The 16,925-nt window shown below is 37.0% G+C and overlaps 1 protein-coding gene across 1 annotated transcript in view; it reads right to left on the bottom strand.

The window, feature by feature from the left end:
- The window catches only part of LOC118187530 (equilibrative nucleobase transporter 1-like), a 321,014-nt gene that overhangs the window by 93,997 nt on the left and 210,092 nt on the right, over positions 1 to 16,925 (bottom strand). The window contains exons 7-8 of the mRNA XM_085811987.1: positions 13,929 to 14,145; positions 5,177 to 5,236 (exon numbers count right to left, since the gene is read on the bottom strand). Coding sequence (XP_085668113.1) covers positions 5,177 to 5,236; positions 13,929 to 14,145 — 277 coding nt within the window. The remainder of the gene's footprint in view (positions 1 to 5,176; positions 5,237 to 13,928; positions 14,146 to 16,925) is intronic.

The following is a 16,925-nucleotide window of genomic DNA, read 5'->3' as shown; positions in this document are numbered from 1 at the left end:
GAATCCCGTAGATAGTATGGCCCAGTTTTCATGGTTCTGGTTTTTACAAAACCTGATGGCTCTACAAATTTCTTAAATTCTAAGTAAAAGCGATAGCAGATTATTTTGCAAAGATTATGTAATTTTTTGAACGATACATTATTACATGTATAAATCCTAAATTATGAATTAAAAATAAATAAAATCAGAAAGCTTTCAAATTTCATATTACGCTCAAAGGGCGCGTTTTTTTTTCATTTACAGACGCATGTCCGTTTCGAGAGTATTTGAGCTAACGCCACTTTGGGCTCATAATATTTCAAAACAGCGTATCTTTAGAATTTCCGATAGGCAGTCTCGCGCGCTGGAGATGAAAATGATTTTTTTTTTTTTTTTTTTTTTGCACAGTGTTGTCACTGCTCGCTTTGAAATTGTTGAGTTTTTTTAATCAAAAATTCGTTTTACAAAATATGAAACAGATAATAAAACAAATTCGAAATTCCATATTTGGGCTTCCTAATTCCCATGTTAGGGTGGAGGACTTCGTTATTCAGAATTTGATGATTCTAGGTATCGTTGTTTTTTCCCAGTGCGAGACATATATACGCATTCATCGAGATTCATCATTATTTAGTTTCTTTAAATATAATACAAGGCGATACTACTTAGTAGCTACAATTTGAAAAGTGGTACGACGCGATTTAAATGATTCGACGCAAAATGCCGTTTCGAGACTAAGAGCCCTTCCGGGTTAACGAACCTTTGAGCTAATAATACAGCAAATTTTATCGTAAAGCTTCATATAGTTTAGTATCATCTACTCATTAATAATTCATTTCTTCCCATCTTTCTTCAATTCGTGTATAAAGTTCACATCTGACTTTATTTTGAGAGATCCCAAATAAGAGAACATTTATATTCCTTTCAGAAAATATTAGAATATTGTACTTCGTTGTTTTTAGGCGCAGTTTTCTACAGCATTAAAGAAATTAATTACACTCCTGTTAGTAATTTCGTTGACACAAGTCTATTAAAAAATGTGAAAACGGAGCACATTTCTAAAAATAAAACTTAACTTAAGAGTAATTAAGAATTCTATATTACTTATATATAACCTTGTCTCATATCCACCGATTTGATATCGATGGTTAACAGAGGAACCTAGAGGGTGGGAATAAACCCTGCCCTTTTAACTTTCTAAATACACTATAAAGTATTTTCTCCCTTCTTCCAGCATGCCTTCGTGGTGTAAAGATAGAACACTTGGCGCATGTTCGAGTCCAGGCGAGGGTATTACTCATATTTCAAGTCTCCCGTATTAAAAAAAAAATAATGTCTCTACAGTGGCGCCCGAACTAAAAAGTCGTGGACAATAATACATCACCATCAGGATTTGGTGATTGGGTTTCCAAATACCGAGTTGCCCTTTAAAAGGGAAAGTACGCCCTTTAAAAGGGGGAGTATTTTCTTCCTCCTTCCAGTTTGCCATCGGGGTGTAGTGATGGCACACTCGGCGCGTATTCGAGAGGTCCAGCTACGAGTCTTGGTGAGAACATTGCTCATTTTTCATGTATCTTGCTTCAAAATAACCAAATGACTCTACAACACTGTAAGGGATAATGAACCGTAATATTGTCAAATCATTAAATACGACGAGTGAATATACTCCAACAAATATTATCTTTTCATTCTATAAGGATCGCAATCTGATAATTTGTATCTTTCTTGAGAAAGGACATAATAATCATGAAGTAAGAAAATGAACAAAATGAAATTTTGATATGCTCTCAGCTTACATATAACCTTTAAATTATCAAACCTCAACGCCTTCCTAATGATATATTCCCTGACAGCTATAACTATATTGGCAGGAGTCAGAGAGTTATTCGATTTATCTTTTTGTCAATTTCATACCTACACTTCTCTATTAAAATTTGTATCTACCATGTTCCTATAGTTCTTACGTTTCTAATTGTCCTAAGATAACCATGCTACTTTTCTTATTATCTTATAAGGTATTTTCTACCTCTTTTCCGCATATCATCGTGGTGTAACTGGAAACATACTCGGCGCGTAATCGGAAGTTCTTGAGTTCGAATCCCGGCGAGGACATTGTGAACTTCTTCAGTTTCCTCATGTCAAAAAATTCTAATGGCTCTACAAGTGGCGCCCAAATTTAAAAGGTGGTGGACGATAATTAGTCATTATCAGGATTTGGTGATTGGGTCCCTTAATTCCCAGTTGCTCTTTGAAAGGGGGAGTATATACGGTATTTTCTCCCTCCTACCCCATGTTTTCGGGAGTGTAACTCGAAAGCGCGCTTGACAGGTATTCGAGAGGCCCTGAGTTCGATTCCCGGTGAGGAAATTGCGGTTTCCTAACTTCGAAAAATTCTTTAAAAATTTTTTTAGAAGCGGCGCTCGAAAACAAAGTGTACGATAATTCGTCACCAACAAGATTTGGTGACTGTGTCCTCTCATACCCAGTAACCCTTTAAAAGAGGAAGTATTTAAGGTATTTTCTGTCTACTTTCCGCATGCCTTCGTGGCGTAACTGGAAGTACCCTCGACCTGTTCAGGAGCTCCGGAGTTCGCATCCCTTTGAGCGCAGTGCGGATTTCTGCAATTTCCTGAATCAATATAACGTAATGACTCTTCAACCTTGTTGAAAAAAAGAAAGCTTTTAATTTCTATCTTTACTTGAAACTATAGTAAATCATCATTCTTTAATTAGCATGAACAGACAAGTCTAAAGTAGTCTCAAATAGGACAGACCTCAACGGACAAGTCTCTAGTTGGCTAAATTGCCGAAATCGTTTACTTTTAGTACATACTAGGTGTACCCGCCCGGCGTTGCCCGTGCATTTAGAAAATGCAGATAAGTGAATAGCGCAGGAATAGTAGTGTAGGACATGTAGACTGTCTCTCTCTCTTCCCCCCCCCACAAGCTACAAAAAAGAAATGAATTGTAATTAATCGATTTAATGTATCGTCAAAACAGCAAACTAACGCTAGAATAAAGAAATCAATTGTTACAATCGAACGTTATTTGAAAACAAATAATAATATCAGTGAGTCAAAAAAACCGTGATTAATTAATTATAAATAATTTTTTTAAAATTTTTCTAATTCAAAAATCGAAAATCGGGCTTCGAGGTCTGGTGGCCAGCCCCTTTGTGCTTCCGTATAAAAAATTCCAGGTCCCTGCGTGCGATAGATTTGGCTGGAGAGCTCAGTCAGACAGACAGACAGACACATTACACTTGCTTTTATTATTATAGATGAAAGAACGAACATACTGTACTGCTAAGTACACTGCTGCCATTAAAATTACAACACCATGAAGGAAAGTAAATGCAAAAAAGATATTTATTGGACGTAAACATTATGGCATGAAAACAAAATGATTAAATTTGTAAGCATTTTGGAGGTTTACAGGGGTATGAAATTAGTAGAAACAGATGCCACCCCTGGCAGCTAAAACGGCCCTTACATGGTTAGACATGTAGTCGAACTGGGCTTGGGTGACAAAAACGGGCAACTCATTCCATGTTGTTTCAAGTCTATGCCACGCTTCATTAACCGTATTAGCTGGAGAGAGGTGGCGGGCCAGTCTCTCAGCAAACCAGGACCAGATGTTTTCTGTGTGTGACAGATTTGGAGACCGTGCAGGCCAGAGCATCAGTGAATATCCTGTGTACCGAAAAAGGTCAGAACACGACGTGCAACATGTGGCCTTGCATAATCTTGTTGGAAGATGGTGTTTGGCAGACCTCGAAGACTGGACGCAAGATGTCAGAAATGTACCGATCAGCATTCGAATTACTGTCGATCCGAACTAGTGATGGGCGTGTCGTGTGCCCCATGGCTGCCAAACCATCACATCAGGTGCAGGGCTTCTATGCTGATATCGAAAGGAAGCAGGAGACGTGCGGTCTCCTCGAAGCCACCAGACACGTATACGACCATCAGAATACTATACTCAGAACCGAGACTTCTAAAAAGACGACATTTACCCCTCCTGCATCCAACTTTATCGTTTGGCGCACCAGAGTCGCCATCTCTCTCAAGCTGCATTGTCAAGGGAAGCCGAAGTAATGCCCCCCCCCTGCTGGTAGTCCATGCTGTTGAAAACGTCGACGCACCTTACGAGCTGATAGTGAGCGTGCTACAAACATGCCTATTTTCTGACTAATGGTCTCCGATGACAGGGTTAACCGTTTTGCAAGGCTAATCTTACAATATGTTTGTCCTCTCTGGCGTTAGTCATGGGAGGGTGTTGAGATCCTGCGTGTCGTTCTGTATATCCCTCAGCAATACATTGATTCTTTATTCGCACGACAGTGGCTGGATGTCAACCAATGTGACCGGCAATATCACGAAACGATAACCTACACTTTCGATAGGCAACGATCCTGCCTCTATCGAATTTCGAAATTTGATGCTAACTGGATATCAAGCAATGTGACCGGGAATATCACGAAACGATAACCTACACTTTCGATAGGCAACGATCCTGCCTCTATCGAATTTCGAAATTTGATGCTAAGCATTTCCTGTTTTTATTCGACACATAGCTCGATATTCGAAGAAAACTCAAACCTTAAAAAGCACTTTGCGAATGAGAAATCCACTACAGAACTTTCCTTTTATGCAATGCTTCAGATGTCGCTTCTCCCTTTTGCGTCGTCTAAATGCGCTGAAATACTAATCATCTGCACATCCCAAATTCTTCTTCCTTTCATGTTATTTTGACGTTCGTCAGGTCTGGTGCTATTTTATGGTGATTTAATAGCCTGCAGTATATATTTTGGTAAGGAATAGAATACAGTGTACGGTTTAGTTGAGCGTAAAGCATACACGGTGTACATCACAATCGATGATGTCTGATTAACATACAGGTTACTAAAATATAACATAGAGTGATTAACATACAGTTTACCAGTATTTATAAATATTACTTGAATCATCTGTTCGTTTAGCAGTCCTTACTGTTTAGTGTAAGTCTTAGAACGTATTACCCACGAATACCTAGGTATTATTGAAATGGCAAAATAAAAATTCTTTTACAAAATCACACTGAAGAAACAGAGAAATTGTAACACAATTCTCGAGCATTTTGAGTAATTTTAAGTGTTCTGTTCCATACATGTTAAATATGTTATGTTTCAGAGAAAAAGAAGATAAGAATTTCCTACCTTTGGGTGATTTCTCTTTCACTGTATTGTTGTTTTCTGATCTGACTGGAGGCGGCGATTCTGTTTTGTAAAACACAATAAGAAATAAGTGATTTTCAATGATATATTGCTATTAACAATTGCTATGGAAATCATTATAAATGAACTTTAATCACATTTATTATTTTAAAACATATAATTATTTGTTTTAATTACTATTTTGAACAACAAATCATTCTCAGTTTCCCAGCAAAAGGAGATAAATAAATTAAGACTTACTCTGAAATTATGGCTTAGGTACCCTATCAATAAATTAACAGAAATTATAACAGAAAATTGTTTGCGGTCTGATTAATTTTTATCACCTATCACAAAAATTTAAAGCTGGAATTTTATCTGAATCATATTAAGATGAATAATTAAATTGAAAATTACTACAAAGGTAATTTGATTATTAGTCATGTTACTTATTATTTACGCAGTAACATTCCATACAACTAAAACTAATTGTAGTAGCGACTAAGGGGTCACCGTTCCAGTGAAAAACTGTAACAATAATTTTTTTAACACTCATTCAAAAGCCGACTGTTAATTGCTCTCCAATAAATCTAGAGAGAAATTATTTCATGAATAATAAATGAAATGATTAACAATTAAATTATTAATTAAAATTATTATTATACTTACTTATTAATTATACATATAATACTTATTAATTATAAATTATTAAAAGTAACTTAACTAGTTAATTTTCAAAGTAATTATTTATTTTAACATTCTAGCTGTTACCTCAAACTGCACCCCTTTTTTATTTTTTTCCCTCATAGCACAGAAATACAGAAAAATTCTGTTCCGCGGGGATTTTTACTTCACTTTGGCTTAGAAGTCAGGTGGTTGTAATTATAGCTGAAATATCAAGTTCGCCCTTTACACCGTTAAGAGAGAACAGATGGAATGAAATATTGATTGCACTGCCGTTGAATGCTTATAAGTAGATTAGCTCATCCTTACTATTCAAGCCTCTGGAAGGAACTTTTAATACAATATCATTTTTTTACAGAAGTTGTAAGGATCTTAAGTTTTACTAACGTTTATTTTATTTTAAATCTTTACTATCACTTCTTATTTTCTACTTCCGGCCAGAATTATAAGCGTTAATGTATTTATGCAAAGTTTGTCTGGCGAACGCCAAGTATTTAAGTTGTGGCTTTTTGCCAAGCGAGAGAGAGGAAGCAGTTAGTCGAAGCAGGCCGCTTACCTTAGAAGTTTACTCAGTTGCTGGTTGCCTTCCAGGCCAGAGGTTTTAATCCTCTTGATAATTTTTAAACGTATTGTAGTGTTCACAGTTCTCTGTACTACATACGGCTTCCTGTTAATATAAGGCCAATCTTCCACGTTTATCATTTTAAAGTTAAATTAGAGTTTAGTTTTATCTTTTATATTTTTACGTTTAGACCCCAAGTAGTGGGTCTGTGTATTCCGAAGTACGGAAGTTATTGTAAATAGAGAAAAATAAAGGGTTTTGTATACCCTTCTTGTGTATCCTGTCTACTTCCCACAGTTTTGAACATAGCTTTAGTAAGCTCTCTGTTCCGAGTCAGGTCCTTGCATGTTCCCGAAGAAGGTAGACGGAACATTGAAACTGATAAAGTTTCATATTAAAACAGAAAACTGGAAATGAGATTTTTTATTTCTTATTTTCCCAGATGATTTTTTAACCGGTACACTGGATTTTTACCGTACCCTGGAATTTACCGGTACACTGGAGGATAAAACTGAAAGAGAATGCTACATACAAGCAAGATAGCATAAAAATCAGGTATTTAAGCAAGCCATGTGAGGAAAACTGGTGTTGACAGGTATATAAGCAAGGCTGTGATCAGGTATATGAGATAGCCATGTGAGAAAAACTGGTGTTGACTGGTAAGAATGGTACATAAATGCAGGTAGCATAAAAATCAGGTATATAAGCAAGCCATGTGAGAAAAAATAGTGTTGACAGAATACTTCTCACTCCATCATGGGCAAAAATAATTTATTGTAAATTTTAAGTACTGAGGATTCTGAAATATACTGCTAATAGAAAAGCAAAATATTGCTCCGAAGACAAAGCTCTACAATGAATGTAAATTTACTGACCTAAAGTACTCTTAAGTAATAGGTCAACACCGGATATCTCCACTGCGAAGTGCGATTCAACTTTCCACATGCCGTGGCACATTGGGATGGGTGTATTCTTGATTATTGAAGGATATTGTCTAGCAGTGAGACACCGCTTCCAAGCATCCCAAACATCTCAAATAGAATTTAAATCCGGGGAACGTGATAACCAGGTGGAGGCATGAATGTCCTTTCTGCCAAGACAATCCTACACAGAGGCTTAGTGCTGACATGGAGCATTATCGCCCATCATACACAATTTATTGCCAAAAGTACCACGTAGCGGACTAACATGAGGCATCAAAACGTTTTCCATGTATCAAACATCGATCATATTCCCAGATTGCATGTGCACGTAGTTTCGTGCGGACACTGGCATGCTGCTCCACACGATAACACTACAAAAACCATTTTAATCTCTTTCACGGGTATTTTCCAGATGATAAGCTCCGTCATTCTCATCCCAGATCACTTGCCACCTACAGTCAGATGAAAAATTGAACCTAATTTAATGTCAGAATAGTACATACGCTTAGTCGATATCAGTCAATTGCGATCCTGAAGACACCACCGTGAAAGGGTGCAGCGGTGAGCTGTCGATTGTTGGACAAACACAATACAGCTTTAAGCGTAATCCTTCCTCGTCAGAAACGCCTGGCTACGGGATATCTGAGTTCTTGTGGTAGGTAGGTAGGTTACGGAGGACTGGAACGCCTGGCGTCTAACAGAGGTAAACAGGCATGTGTTCCAAGCCCTCCTCTAACTACGGCAGAAGCTTCCTGGAACACACGAGGCTGCACCAGGAGATTATTGAGGTTGTCAAAGGGAAGTACATGGCCTTACAAGGGCATTAGTAGTGTTGCGTGCGTACGGGTTCGTTATGAAATGAATGCACAAGTCCGATGAAAAATGAACAAAAATTTATTATTATCACAACAAAAATGCTTAAATTTTCTCAAATTATCATGCAGTATTACAATATCTCACAGTAGTTATCTTTTAACTACTCAAATGTCCAATAAAACGTAATTCAAAACAGCTAAAGAACGCTAATCCGCGAATTCGCTACAATCAACAAGAGCAGTTTTCTAAATAACAACAAACTAAGCAACTACTACAAACTGAGATGTTTTCCTCCTTTTATAAGATTTTAAAATCACGCGCTAGAATTTTCCAGTACTTTCTCGAAATCAAAAAGAGATATTTATTTATTCAATGCACGCGCTCTTGTATTTTCAATTTTCCGGCTTAGCTTTCTTTTAATATTCGTCACGCGCTGCACTACGCGAGAAATAAAACAAATTAATTTATAATTGAACTAATATTAGCTTTTTAAATACCAAATTCGTGACACTGCCCCCTTCCCAAGGACTGCACGTCCCGGGCAGTACAATCCCTGGACAGGAAGCTAAATTTACAACTGTGGCATAAATGCATTAATAAGCATTATATTACAATAATAAACAACATGAACAATAAATGCAATACATAAAACAAATCAAATGCTATCAAATTAAAATCAAATACTAAATGCAAATCAAATACTAAATACAAATCAAATCAAAGACACATTTAAAAACAAAATGGACCATGGTCTTATACTATTTACAATTATTTACATTATGTACTATGGCCATAGTAATAAGCTAACCTGTCGTAAGAGTTCGAAGACTCACGGATCCGAACCACGACGTCATTCGTGTTCAGCACTGTATATGGACCATCCGAAGGTGACTGTAATTTAGGACTCAGTCCTTTTCGTTGAATCGGGTTCCACAACCACACCTTGTCTCCTTTGTTGGATCTATGTCTAGTAGCTCTTGTGTCGCATCTGGTCTTCATTTTCTCCGTCGCCAAGTTGACTCGCTTTCGTGCAGAACGATGCATCCTCTCAAACCGGGGCTGGGCATCTTGGTTGTGTTCCTCAGGCGATGAACGCGCATCCGCAGGGCGACTAAACAGGCGGTCACAAGGCAGACGAAGGTCTTGACCGAAGAGCTTCTGAGATGGAGAATAGCTGGTAGTCTTGCGTTTCTTTTCGACCCTGGTATGATTTCGGCAGCTTCCCGAGCTGGATCTTTCGGACAAGGCGTCGACATTTCCAGGCGAGGATCCCTTTTGAGGATGGACAGTCATGCCATCAGATGCTGGAAGCAGTTTGTTGTTTTTCAAGTCTAAGGAAAAATTGTATTTCCTTAAAAAGTCCAATCCGAGTATGCACGGATCTGTGATATCCGCCACATATGCCGTGTGATGGTAGGCGGCACTTCCAAATGTGATTTTCACGTTTAACTTCCCAGTTATGTCGATCTTATCACCAGACGCAGTCTGAAGGGTAACGCAGGATGGCGTCCAAATAAGTTTATCTTTAAAATGCTCAGCTAAATCTTTCCTAATGATGGTAACATTAGCTCCTGTGTCAATGATCATATTGCAAGGAACTCCATCGATATTCCCATTGATGGACAGTCCGTTATTGTTGCCACTCACTATAGAGATCTTAAGCGCTTTAAAGCAGGGTTTTTCATTATCTGGCAACCTCCGTTCCTTGATATGGTCATTAATTTGTTTCCTGCGTCGTTGCTCAGAAATTGTCTCAATTTTCGTACCCTGGGGTGTTCTGCAATTCTTTCGTACGTGGCCTTCAGCTCCACATTTCCAGCACTTTGGTTTCTTGTCAGTCCTTTTCCTTCCCGTGGCATTTAATTGTCTGCTTAAATCGTATGCCTTATTTTCCGTGCTCTGGGGAGTTCTGCAGTTCCTTCGTAGGTGGCCTTCAACACCGCAATTCCAGCACTTTAGAGTCGGTTTCGTTTCACCACTATTCCGTCTTAAAGCATTCACTGGTCTTGTCAACTCATCCGTTTTATTATCCGTGCCCTGGGGTGTTCTGCAATGCCGTCGTAGGTGACCTTCAGAACCCCATCTCCAACATCTTACAGCCACTTTGTTCTCACTGCTACTCCGTATCAAAGCATCGACTTGTCTGGATAAATCATCTAAACGAGCCATCAATTGGTCCCCTGGGTCGTGGACTCGCACAGCTCTGACTGGGTAGCGATCTCTAAGAGTTGCTTGCTGGGCTGCCTCCAATTTCACGGCGTACAACAGAGCGCTTTTTACATCCTTTACATCTGCCATTCGTAGGGCCTTCTGTGTTTCGGGATCCCGGATCCCATCGATGAAATATTGCAGGGACAGGATTTCCCTTGTTTCTGTCGGGCACTCCGAAAAGGCGTGATGTGACAGCCTTTCAACATCCGTGGCGAGCTCCTGAAGTGATTCGGTGGGCTTCTGTTGACGGGATTTTAATTGAAGCCTGCTGTAGTCTTTTAAACATTTCTCGCCAAAGCGCAGCTCCAAGGCGCCGGACAGAGCTTCGAAATCTAACCTTTTGTTTTCGGGAAGAGTCTGAAGAATATCCGCTGCGTCGGCTCTTAAAGAAGCGGCGAGATGACAGGCCTTAGCTTGGGAATCCCATCCATTCGCATCCGCAACGATAGAAAACTGGGTCTTGTACACTTGCCAGGATGTCTTCCCATCATATGTGGATAGCTTCAGAAATGGACGAGCAGGCATCGGTAAGAATTTAAAATCATCACTCTTGCTCCCTGCCGTCGCTACGAATTTCTTTAGAGTTTCCATTTCTTTGGCAACTGCAGAAACTCTCTCATCAATTTGTTGTTCGACTTGGTGTTGGACGGCACAGACTCTTCCTTCAATTCGTTCCTCTACAGCCGAAACTCTCCCTTCTATATGTTCTTTTACAGAAGAAACTTTTTTTTCTATTTCTTCTTTCACCGAAGAAACTCTTTCTTCAATTTGATCTTTTACGAAAGAAACTTTTTCTTCAATTTGTCCAACTTTATTTTCAACTGTGTCAATTCTGCCTTCCATAGCTTCAAATTTATTTTCTATTATGCAGGTAATTTCTCTTTTCATTTCTTCTTGACATGCTTCAATCTTTTTTTGACCAGCTTGAACGGCTTTCATTTCGTCCTTAACGGATTCCTGGCCCAATTTCATTTCTTCTTTAAATGAGGCAAAGGCTGATATTAACTGCCTTAATTGCTCTTCCATCGCTCTTGTTATTGGCATTCAAACCCCACTCCTGACACCAAAAATTGTTGCGTGCGTACGGGTTCGTTATGAAATGAATGCACAAGTCCGATGAAAAATGAACAAAAAATTATTATTATCACAACAAAAATGCTTAAATTTTCTCAAATTATCATGCAGTATTACAATATCTCACAGTAGTTATCTTTTAACTACTCAAATGTCCAATAGAACGTAATTCAAAACAGCTAAAGAACGCTAATCCGCGAATTCGCTACAATCAACAAGAGCAGTTTTCTAAATAACAACAAACTAAGCAACTACTACAAACTGAGATGTTTTCCTCCTTTTATAAGATTTTAAAATCACGCGCTAGAATTTTCCAGTACTTTCTCGAAATCAAACAGAGATATTTATTTATTTAATGCACGCGCTCTTGTATTTTCAATTTTCCGGCTTAGCTTTCTTTTAATATTCGTCACGCGCTGCACTGCGCGAGAAATAAATTCAATTAATTTAAATAATTGAACTAATATTAGCTTTTTAAATACCAAATTCGTAACAGTAGGATTGTATTACAGATTGAAGAGGCAAGCTGTGGTGTTACAGATAGTAGGTAGTTAAACTAAAAATACTTGGATAATATGACGTACGCATAAAAAGACATAAAAATGCATAGGCAACAATACACAAAGCACAATGAGTCACATGCATAAACAGAGAGCACAGAAAAAAAAAACAGGTACATACACACAGTCACTTAAGGCACAAAAAGACAAATGGAGTACATGAAGTCACATGAAAGCTGGAGTACAATGTTAGTATAAGGCAGTTTTGTTGTATAATAAATGCAGGTACATCTTGAATGATGAATGATGAGTTCATGAATACTCATGTGTGCAGAAGAGTGCAGTTAGATTGCTAAGGCGTTGCACGAAATTGACTTGCCATTCGAGGGGATGTTAGGAACATTATACTTGTCGTCATGGGCGTTGTAGTGCTAGAATGACTTCGCGCCTACGCGTCAGTTTTTTTTTTTTTAATGCTTCCCAAAGTTACAAACTAACACTGTCGGCGACGCTAAATCTTGCAAAAAAAATCTGCTTTTTTTTGCCTTTCTTTAAACTTTGCCATAATGCATCCGTTTGCAAAGTCACCTAATAATTTTATATCCGGAAGATATATTCATAATTTCACAATCCCCAACTGATTCCTTTTCGTTGAGATGTCACATCCAATAGTAGTTGCTTGCACGCGCGCCGAATGTCTTAAATAATATATTAGCGTAATCACGTGACCCACATGTTCAAAAAATAAAAAATTGTATACATATCCAGCTTCTCACTATGGCATCCATTGCTTTCCATGGAATTGGTAACTCTAAGTAAAGGAGGACTGGGTGCTACACTGTTAATTAATCCTTATGGTAGAGGTATAGTGGCCACGTCCTCCATCTCTTGTCCCTTGCATCACGTAACGAAATTTCCACTTGCTGCTGCATTAGCTTTAGTGGCTGTCACCTTTTGCAATGACAATTCCCCTTAGATTGTGTCAGCCAGCACAATTAATTAATTTCTGAACTGAAGAACGTTGAATAGATTCACTCAAGTTTTCTCTATAAATGATAAGTTTTGAAGAATTTGGCACAAATCTATATTTTTCGTTATTTTGAGAAATTTGATACTAAACCTTAATTATTAAAAAAAGCTATTCCCTAAATATTAAAAGGTTTCATTACTTTTAATAATAGCTTGAGCTAAAATTTGAACTTCCATTCTTCTTTTCTTCCACACAGTTTCTTGGAGAAAGAAGTTTAAGCTTAGACTGAGGCAATAAACACCATACAAACTTCCGCTTCTTCAAAGAGAGAAGCACGAAAGAGTATTAGATATAGACATAATGGGAAGAACTCATAAATAATTGAAACTGCTGTGTTTATCGCTTGGGTAAATCTACGACTTTACACTATGTATGATTTTCATTCTTTCTATGCAGGAAACAAATTTCGTATTTGTGCTATATCTCAAGTACGTTATCTGATCCGGATACATCCACAGAGCGAATGGTACGTATTGTAATTTAGCTGTTGGGTTTCTAAAGTAAACCACGAGTAAGTTGTTTTTCAATAATTATGTGGAAGGAATAATTCTTCTTGTTGGCTGAAATGATAATTAGGCTACCGAGAGGAGAATTAAATCCTATTTAAATTTGTAATCTATGTAGAGTACCAAAGTTTTGAGCTCCATTCTAAACATGTATTTGCTGATTTAATTATACATGATACATAATCTGCAATTGAATACTTCGTAGAAGCCAAGATTTTGATGGCATTAAACACTGATAATTGATGAATAAACTTACTTTTACGAAGTTCATTAGAGGGACGCTTTTTATACCTACCGTTATTAATGCATGTTCGTACAGAATGAGTACAAAAGAGTTGATTAAATTAATTTTACGAGCATATTTATTTCTGGTATGATTTTATAGCAAAGTGAAAATTACAGCATCTTTTGGAGGCATTACAAACTAGCAGCGTGAAATCTTTACTTACTGTGGAAGATGTAATCATCTGGGATGTACGTGAAAGTGCCCCAGACACAAGGAGCCACGGACGACACTTCTTTTTCTGTCGCAGAGAAGAGACCACCCTTCTCTTCTCGTATCCTATCCGCAGGCAAGACAAACAGTGTCACAGGCAGCATTATGACGCTGAGGACTACCAATAGAAAGCAGGCCCACTCCCAGGGTAGACCGGCGTCAAAACCGTACTGTAAAAATCAAATCCAAATAAGCATAAGATAGTAAAATATTATATTATAAAATGAATTTTTCTTATGTAAATCAGCCTATTCAATTATTTCGCAACATATTGCTATGAAATTTGTATTTAGATAGATAATTTTAGTAGAATTGTAAATAAAATTGTTGTATTTCTTTTGTAACACGAAAAAACAAAACAAAACAAAACAAAACAAAAAATACCTAAAGAGGAGCTGTGCCGGAAAAGTAAGAATACGTAGCCAATTACATTTAACACTGAGTAAATGGGTATCACGGTAATTTGGCGAGATATCGCCAAGCTGACAACGGTTTTGGCAAATTATTTTGGCGCCAAATTTGGCGATTTCTCGCTAAGTCGCGAAATTTGGGCGATTACTTGGTGACATTTTGGTCCTGTCTCTTTATCACTGTAATATATATTCAAACTGAATAAATGTACTTGACGACTATGTTAACTGCAACCGTAGTTCAACCCTTTTATTGCTTCCCGGTAATTTCGAGAAGCAGAAAAAGAAATATCTTGGCTAACTAGAAAAAAACTAGAAATATCTTGGCAGCCAGTTGAAAACTATTTAACGCCTAAGAAAGAGCATCTGCTCTCGGTTGCTTATTTATTGTAACCGGAATATGTTAATTAGGAGGACATTTATTCTATAATTAAGATAAATTCTTACCTTAATTGATTTATATAGGTAAGAATCATTATAAACAGATAATGTTCTTTGAATTAAATTTTATTGCTCTGTTTTTCGTATTAACTATGATTAATGAAATTTGATTTTAGCATCAGTGTTCTGTAGCTTTGCTAGATATGTTAAAATAGCTTCTCTTTATTTTTTAGTTCCTTTATAAAAATTTTGTCAAATTATGTCTATTCACAAATTTTGTGCTCTTTGGTTGTGATGTATATGCTAGTTCTTTAAATTTAAAATCTGAAAGTCCAAATTTTCTATTACTATGCCTAACTTTCACATCAATGCTTTTTACATTTTGCCTTCAAGACTAGTTTTCTTCTGAAATCATTTTTCTTTTCTAATCGCACGAAGCACCTAGTGCACAAGGCACAATAGTCTTTATAACAAAAACTTTCATTTTCTCATGACTATCGTTCAATTTAGCACATTTAATCCACCACCCGGCGGTTGGCTGTGGTGTGCTCATAATGGTTTCTTCCTTCCGTGGGATGGTATTATCCTGTTCGTTGTCCTGCAGGACAGCTTAGGTCAGGAGCCGTCTCGTCGGGTACAGCTGTTGCGAGTTGTAGTTCCGCTTGAACTGAGATAAATCCGAGTTAGCTTTCTCTTTAGATGCGCTTTGCATTTCGTTGTGTTTAACGTCTTTAGAAGTTTGAAGTGTAACTATTGATTATATTGTGTGATATTGTGAACATTACGAACATTTTTGTGGGAAATTCTAGAGTTCTGAAATATTTCTTTTGATAAAAATAAATTTTTACTAACCTATTATCGAACTCGTGCTATTACGAACCCGTGCTCAAGGAACAGTATTATTGCTGCATCATTCAACGTAATACGCGAATTATAATTCCAGAAAATATACACTTCAAGAGATTTTACAGGCAAAATTTAATATGCCTAACTGAAGTGTCCTGAAGCAAAAAATTGAAAGATAATTATATCCAAGCATTTGCGGTTTCATTTCTATCGCAGAACTGCAAGGTTTTTTTTCTAATACTGTCAGCTTTTAGAAGACGCATGCTTTTTTTGTTCTCAGTTGTTAGATTCGTTTGCTTTGAAACCCTTTAACTTGATCCTGGCTGTCCCCTTTGTTCATGAAGTCTAGAATTTGTGTACATGTTTGTGATGTTTGGTGTTTATTAAAAGACACATGCAGGGTATCTGAATTGAAACTTTTTAGAAAATATATACCTGTTTAATTTTGCATGGCATTTAGTTTGAATGATGGTATTTTTCCTAAAATGAATTCATGTGTTACAACAAAACATTCATCAGAGTAAGTAAAAAAAAATCTTTCATCAGAGTAAGTAAAAAAGCAGAATATTGTTTGAAATAAATGCATGCTCTTGAATGATATTAAAAATCACAAAACGTCATAAAAATAAAAACGTATTTTAAAGCAAAATTACCTTTCATGAGTGTATGGTGAAATGCTGAATTTCCTTTTGCAAACTATAAAGTTGTATTATCGGATACAGCTAGGATTCTATGAATCGTTGTAATTTAGGAATAAATTTTTGATTTTACATCTAATTTATTTTGATTATGGTAAAAAGTTTTTAAAATACTCAGACATAAACCGACGATTTCAATATTGGACATATCTAATTTATGAGATTCCAAACATTCTGATCATTTTTGCAACCATTTTTTTATTCAGACAGCACAACATACCATAGCTAACGATATTTAACAGAGTTAATACCAGAGTAAAGGAGAATTTTATATATTTATTGCCGCAACACTTATCTCTTTGTTCATTATATAAAATCAAATATTGTTTAAGAAATTTAAAAATTTCTTTCAAATGATTATTGAATGATCAATTAGGCAGAAAAACGATAAATTTAGTAATACTATTCTTTTTAAAATTGTTTTTATTTATTAATTCAAAAAACGCATAACGCAGCTGTTCAGCATCCTCTCTCCGCAGTGCCTCCAGACTCGAATCCGACCATCGTGGTGTTGCAGACAGAAGCGAGACTCGTCAGTAAAGACAATTTCATTCCATTCTGCCGTTCACTTCCTTCTTTCATTGCACCATTGGCGGCGGAGACGTCTGTGGTTCT

Source organism: Stegodyphus dumicola, chromosome 2 (assembly GCF_044657685.1).
Source record: "Stegodyphus dumicola isolate Sdum_Otavi_A_Nest chromosome 2, ASM4465768v1".
NCBI lineage: Eukaryota > Metazoa > Arthropoda > Arachnida > Araneae > Eresidae > Stegodyphus > Stegodyphus dumicola.
This window is presented reverse-complemented; position numbering and strand designations above follow the sequence as displayed.